At 34.0% G+C, this 7,690-nt stretch overlaps 1 protein-coding gene across 1 annotated transcript in view; it reads left to right on the top strand.

The window, feature by feature from the left end:
* The first annotated feature begins 982 nt into the window (after window positions 1-982).
* Window positions 983-7,690, top strand: part of LOC117108455 (Golgi resident protein GCP60-like) — a 14,932-nt gene continuing 8,224 nt past the window's right edge. Inside the window, exons 1-2 of the mRNA XM_033250467.1 lie at window positions 983-1,164; window positions 6,467-6,611. Coding sequence (XP_033106358.1) covers window positions 1,014-1,164; window positions 6,467-6,611 — 296 coding nt within the window. The 5' untranslated portion in view covers window positions 983-1,013. The remainder of the gene's footprint in view (window positions 1,165-6,466; window positions 6,612-7,690) is intronic.

A 7,690-nucleotide genomic window follows, 5' to 3' on the forward strand; every position in this document is an offset into this window, starting at 1 on the left:
GTGGGCATAAACTTCAGGTCATGGTTAAATGTTATGTACATTATACTTTTGTGCGCGCGTAATAACGCGAGCGTTCGCGTGCGTCAAAATTAAAATATGCTTTATATCAAGCCTTTTTTTAAATCAGTTATAGCGCCTTAGAATGAAAGGCTGTCTCTTATACACATCTAGATGTGTATAAGAGACAGGTTCCACCCGGCCCCTTCATTACGACGCCACGGGATTCAATCAATCGACAGTTATTTAGGAGCACCACGTGACTACGGCCTTGATTGGGGTTGGGGTTACGTGTTCCTATTGGCCTCGCGAGCCTGTTGTCTGTATCTCATGTTTGATACATTAGCGCAATTAACATTTTTTATTAAATTAGTTATATTTTGTAAATGAAACATTGTTAAATAGGCCTAATATTAATTAATAGACCCATTATGCCTAATTGAAAATGTGTATTATTTTGACAATACATTCATGTTGTTACGTAGAGCCGAAATATCCTGAATAGTGCAGAAGGTGTGTAATAAAATTTGTTTATGTACTTATTATTACCACTACTACTGACACTAAATCAATAACGTTAAGAGGGTCGGAATCGGCTAAGAATAAACAATGTAAAACAATGTATTTATTTTGGCTTTTTAATTAATAATTTGTTTTGCTTGCATTTGTCTTTTTACCATTTTTAAAATGATTGTCTTTGTACAATATTATCATTATTAATTATTCTTATATATTTGCATAATTTAATTTCATTACATTTTGTAGTTAATATTTTAAAAAGTTTATCCTCAATTACCCTTTCCATTACATTTTTTCAACTGTCGAAATGTAACTTACATGCTACAGCACATGGAAAAAGTTTAAAAAATATATATTAACTATAATATGTCAATTAAAAACTCGGGGAGAGGTCCCACCTAGGAACTAGAATGTAGGTCACGAAAAAAACCCCCATCGATTGGCTCTCTACTGAGACTGCGTCGTGGTGAATACGTGGCCACTTTACTTTATTCACCATGGACATATCGAACGCGTCAGATGACAGTCTCACTCTTAAAACTGAAGATAAAACTAATGTCAGTCATGAAAAGACAGAAGTAGACCCAGAAGTGGAATGGGGGTTCCCTTTAGAAGAAATTTACGAAATATGTTTGCAGTTTTACAAAGGTGAGTTTATGTACTCTGTGCCGGCGTTAGCTAGGCGACGTAGGCGAGACTACTACCATAGTTCAGGCGGGGTTCACGCGGGCAGTATGTACCCTGATTCGCATCCTAGGCCTAGGCTAGCTAGGCCTAGCCCTTGCCCATGTGTGTGAGGCTTCCCCGTATGAATGATTAGGCCTAGCCTAGGCAGTGATGGTGCCAGGATCTGCCGACGAAAGTGGGGTGGGGGGGGGGGGTGGCTGTGGGTCTCTTATACACATCTTGGCTATGCGAGCGGAGCGCTCATTTAAGCTGGGCTGGAGAACTGGCTCAGAATGGAAGAGGGGGGGACGTGGGAGCTAAACTTCAGATATTTGACGAATTTTGGTGAATTTTTTTAATTAAATATTAGCTAAGTTATTTTATACTTACCATAGGCATCAAGCTATTCACTCACACTACTGTAAGTTATGTCACTTCATAAATTGTTGTAATGTCTCAACGGATTCCAGTCAACTCGCCCCCATAGCCTAGCAAACATGCCCCTTTCAATCTCTCGCCCCCTACAAACAACCTCTTTGACAAATGCACCCTCTACAAACTCGCCCCTTAACAAACTTTCCCCCTAACAAACTTGCATCCTAACAAACTCGTCCCCCTGACTATAAACGTTTTTTGGTGATCCGCTAACGTTAGCGGATCACCTCTTGTTATTGTCAGAATCTTTCTTTCTTTAATCTTTTTCTTCTTTCTTTCTCCCCAATTTTGTGACCACGATATCTCAAGATTACTTCAACCGATCAACATGATAATTTCAACAATCATTAGTCTTACTTTTCAATCAGAACCGTGCGTGCTTCATGAGGGTCAAAGTACGGCGGATCACCTAACTCGTCCTCAGTGACGAGTTCAAATCTAGTTTATATTGTTTCTGTCATTAAATTACCGTATATAAATTATAATGACTAGCATGAAAATAGAAAAAACATCATAAAAATTTATTTTATATCATGGGAATAAACTTATATTCATTATTATAATTTACCTACAGAAACAATATAAAAAATCTGTTTATCCATATCATACCTAGTTCTTTCTACAGAACTAGAGTAATTTATATTTGTATTTTTTTGTGTTTGTCATTTTTTATATTGTTTCTGTTGTTAAATTATATAACGACTATAGCATGAAAACAAACAAAACGTCATAAAAATGTATTCTATCTTTATATCATGGGAATAAAAAAAAATAAACCGATCAAAAACATTGTTTCCACGATAATAAATTTTAAGCATCATGACATGATGATTTAACGCAAGTAATGTAGCTAATCAATGAGAAAGATGTGCTAGGCCTAACAAAGATTAGACGGTAGACCTACTGTATGATATTTAAAAAAAGGGGCGTAACCACCCTTTTTTCCATCTTTTCCTTCCAATTTTTAAATAAATCAGAAATCTATCACATTATAACCATTCCCAAGTTATTCATCAAACACGCTTTTTGTGTACTGTATTGGTACAATCAGTTGTATAGGCCTGGCCTACAACATATCAATAGAGTTTTTTTTTTCTCCAGAGCCTGGTTTATAAAATAGTAGCATGACATTAATTTACTGGTAGTATTATTATGTATTTCCCAATGGAAACATATGTTGTAGAATCAATGTTTGCTGAATGCCTCAGTAATAACATGAATTTATTAACGTGACAAGGTCCCATTGCATTTGTGTTATCGTTTCATGTACTGTATCAGAATATAATGAAGGCTATCCGTCACATCTAATTGTACTGTATTGGAAGCTCAGGATTATTACACTTTTATGAAGGATTAACACTGGCTCAGCAATATCATATTAAGATGAAGGACTATGTCATATTAAGAGCAGATTACCTCAGTGAATCTGGTAGTGGCCACTCTGTGTACTGAATGAAATACACACTTTAGAAAATCGTGCTCGGATTTTCTGTCAATGTACAGTATTATCAATCAATCAATTGTCCAATTCAGAACCAGAAATGTTTTTAACACGACGCATGTTGTAAGTGAAATTTTCACCGGGTAGACAATGGTTAAGCCTTACAATTAGGGAATCCCCACCAAATATTGGTATGAAAACAACGTATTCAATCAATAAAAGTTGTTTTTATAATATGGTTGAGCTTTAGTTTAATGTAACATTCATATTTGAAGAATATAGAATCTGGTAAAGGTAGACCAGGCCCAATTAGGCTAGGCCAAGCTGATTGGCCAAACCGTCATGGTAAAAGTGGCCGTCCTAAATAATTGTTGGCTGTCCAAAAGATGGCTGGACGGCTCGCTAGCGTATCTAGAAGTCTTGAAATGGGGGGTGCTGATGGGGGGGCGCTAAGGTGAAGTGGGTGGTGGTGGGCTTGATGAACAGTTAGGGCGCTAATCCGCAAAATAAGGTATTTTAGGTGATTTTTAACTACTTGCAAGTGATTTTTTTGGGGGCGACTGGGGGAACGTGAGTAATTTTTTGGAAGTGCGTGCAGCCCCCATGCACCCCCTAGATACGCCACTGCCCGTGAAAACTCGCAATACATGTGGTACCAGTATTAAATTCTTTGGATCACTCTCTTAACAGTGGCACATTTTGTTGCTGAGGGTGCTACGGACAACTATAATACTCGTCTCAATCAGGGTAACATTCTAGCCTTTATTACTTCTTTGTTATACATTGTAGAACCACAGACTTAACATCTTGTAATTCAGGGAAGATACACCTAGGCGATAATGTACAAATAATGGATATACGTTTGTTGTGTTTGCTTGCCGGCAGTACACTCGATTGCACGAGTGGGGTGGCCCTCTGATCATATACCAACCCATACAAAAATGGGACGAGAAAACTCGCACTCGGCAGAGAATATAAAAAATGCTGTATCGGTGCCGGCGACTAGTTTACTCGTCCCCTAATATTTTCCTGCCAATTTATTAGACACACCATTTTGATGGTATATGACTAGATAGAATTTCGAAAAATTATATGTTTGACTTGTTCTGGCACACAGGAAGGAACCAAAAAATAAGGTTTGGCAGTCAATGTGTTAATCATGGAGAAATAAGTTTAGAAATGTTAAAAGAATTGACCACATTTTGAATAGGTCAACTAATCTACCTATTTCTAAAATGGTTTAGTCCAAATTATGCTGCATCCATTTCCATCCATTAAGAATATAATTATAACGCTCCTGGTAGTGTATTGTATTGCAGCGCAATGGTGACGACTAACAGCATCACAAACACACTCCGATAACCATCAAGGTAATCATAATCAACATATTATTTGGTTAGATTTTTTATTTTTGTACTGTTTAAATCTTTAATCTTGCCTATCCTATGTATTTTTTTCTTTAATGTTAATAGTTGGTGATCATTCAGGCTCTGTATATGAATATTACTTGAAATTACATTAGATATGATTCCATTCTTTAAATAAGATAAGATTTTTATGATTGTCATGTTGACAATGAAATATTTGACACTTGATAAAGAAAGATATTAAAAACATAATTATGATATATAAACTATTAAATTAGATTTTCAAGTTGAACATTATAAAGGATGATAACATCAGGAAATACAAAGAATGTTTAGGTGAAACAAAATGTCTCGGTTAATGTATCGCTAGGGAAGAATGTTTTGGTTAAATTAAAATGTTGTACTACAGTAATCTAATAATTTAAATATATTCTATTAATATCCTTCATCTTGTTTTTGGGCCGTTTTCTTTTATTTTCAAGAGCCAAATCTCCCAGAAATTCATGGAAAATTGAAACCTGCAATATATTCTTGGCCTTTTCTTATAGCCATGTTTTAGCAGTGAAAGCACTAGTGAAGTGAGACTGAGGTTCCCACAATTAGGGAACGTTGGCCTCCTTGTCATAGAATGTCAGGCACTGATGGAATACCACCACTGGCTTAATTAATTCATGAAGGTGTACCGCCATGCTTTCAGGTTGACAGTTATTCCTCAATGGACAGACTGCCAGTCTATTGATGGTGTTTGACTGCCCTGAAGCAGTTGCTGGATTATAGTCTTATCTATGTCAATCAAGGCCACTTATTATCTTTGTTATGCCATATTGTTATGCTACCATCAGAATCAGGCCTTAATCCAAAGTTTTAAATATAGATTTGTGCATAATATTTAGTTTTATCTAGATTATAATCAATATAAGATATGTATTATTTTTTGCTGAGCTATTCCTAGTTTGTACCATGGCGATACAGTATAAAAAGATGTGATTTTATACAGGTAAATATCATTCCAAAATTAGATTTTTGCTGCAGATGTTTAATAGTGGTCGTCAACCTATTTTCAGGGCAGGTTGTTGCTGCTATCGTAATAGTAATTAGTTTGTAATATTTCAGTCAGGACAAGCTTGAGAAATATGGTGCTATTCCATCTGGCAAAACGTTCACATTCTATAATATTATTTGGTAATTACAAATATTTATCTATAAGATTTTGTCTTAAATTAGGCCAAATAAAGAGATGATTGTGTTGTCAACACCCGACCGACCAAAAATGTATGAAATTGAGGTTCGACATTTTATGTATTCATTTTTTTTTAAATTTGATTACAATGAGCTAAAAAGGCTGGAATAGGCCCATCTTTCTTTACAGTAGGTGATGTGACACTGATATATTTTTGAATATTTTCTGTTTTTTTAGGCATAAACACTTTGGTTAAAAAAAGCCTACAAAACCAACCTGTTTTGTTTTTTTTAGGGGGGTTGGGGGATTTTTCCCAAAACATGGCCAACACAAACATCTTTTTTTTTGGCCTTAAGGCAGCACTAAAAAATTGAACCAGTTGGTGTAAAATCCAACCATAGTCTGGTCTCTCTAAATATCACAATATTCAGAAACAATAAGTACTCTAGAGTTACTGACTTTTGTATTATATTACAATAGATATACTGTAGTTTCAAATATTGGTAAAATTTTAACCTATTCTTTTTTAACTAAGTTTTTTTTTTGTCATTGTATTTGTAGTGGTTTGATTTTGTGCAGTATTGGAGAACCACTCTGATTGCATCTTACACTTCTGGCAATCCCCAGGGTACTTTTCAGCTAGAGTGTTTCTTTGTAACAAGTTTACCCGGAAATTGAATAAAATGTAACATATCTCGTGGCTTCTACATGGTATTGATTTTCTAGAATTACCAGTAATTTATGATGATGGTCAAATTAGTATCTGTGTATTCAATACTTTACACTTATTAAAGGAATGGTAATTTATTACAGCAGTGCATACTGTCTATACCGTATTTATATTGGCATTTTTTTTTGTAGATAAAGAAGGCAGCAAAGCAATTCACCTATCTTACGAGGATAAATTAAAATTAATTGCATATACTCGTCAAGTCTCGCATGGGAAATACGACCCCACAAGTTCACCTAGTATTGGATACTTTGATGTTGTAGGAAACGATAGAAGGTAAAATTCCTTGTAGTCTTTGTTAATTTGGTAAAATAAGCAAGTACAATGTGAATAAAGTCATCTGTGTCTGTTATACAAAATCTCATTAGTGGTCATCCATTTTCTCATTAGTTTTCATAAGAATCCTTAAGCCCTGTCTAGACATCAAATTTTATTTGACAAAAACATGCGACATGATGACATCACATCATGACCAATACATGTATGTGTGCATCCTTTTGTCCATCAAGGTATTTGGTCAATTTTTACAGCCCATGTTTTGCCTATTAACTTTAATAATTCAGTAAGTAAATATAATATATTTATATAAATAAACTAATTGGTAATTAATTGGTGCAAAAAGGCAAATTTTTTTATGATGATAGTTGGATATTTTGGGGTTTTGCAATTCAGGTTTTTTTTTTGTATTTTAAACTGTAATGATTTTTTCTCCCCCCCCCCTCCCCTCTGATGTTGTAATTTCGTTGTAACTTTTAAATTATTTCTGCAATTCAGCTTCGGCTGCAACCTGAATAATTTTATGTTTAAAAATAAAGATACCGTTTATATATAATACTCTAATCTAGAATATATATATATATATATATATATATATGAGCAATTTCACAGTAAATAGACATGCTCCAAGCAATATTTTTTAGGAAGCTATAACTAAAGATTTTATTGTTTAAAATTAAATATTTTTACATTTATATCATAATATCAATGAGTATACATATGTGTTTTATTGTTGTCATGTTTATATTTTGTTGCCATGAGAAAAACCAATTTCAAATTTTAATTTGACAATAAAGCTATCTTGTATCTTGTATCTTGTAAAAATCATTTCATGATCACACAATTCACAGTAAAAAATATAATGATAAATTGACATACTTTTTAGCCATATTTCACCATACAAAAATGTTACATGACAAAAATGTCTAAAATTAGATGTAGGATATTTTTTTTTAATTGTATTATAAGGATGGATTCATTATTTCTATAAGAAATATATTGGAAACTAATAAGATAAAACACTAGAAAGAAAAATAAAACCCTTTTTTATTAAAAAAATATGCAATTTGATGGTTTTT

The sequence above is a fragment of the Anneissia japonica genome, unplaced genomic scaffold (assembly GCF_011630105.1).
Source record: "Anneissia japonica isolate Jap-2015-1 unplaced genomic scaffold, ASM1163010v1 scaffold3940_len624931_cov186, whole genome shotgun sequence".
Taxonomy (NCBI): Eukaryota; Metazoa; Echinodermata; class Crinoidea; order Comatulida; family Comatulidae; genus Anneissia; species Anneissia japonica.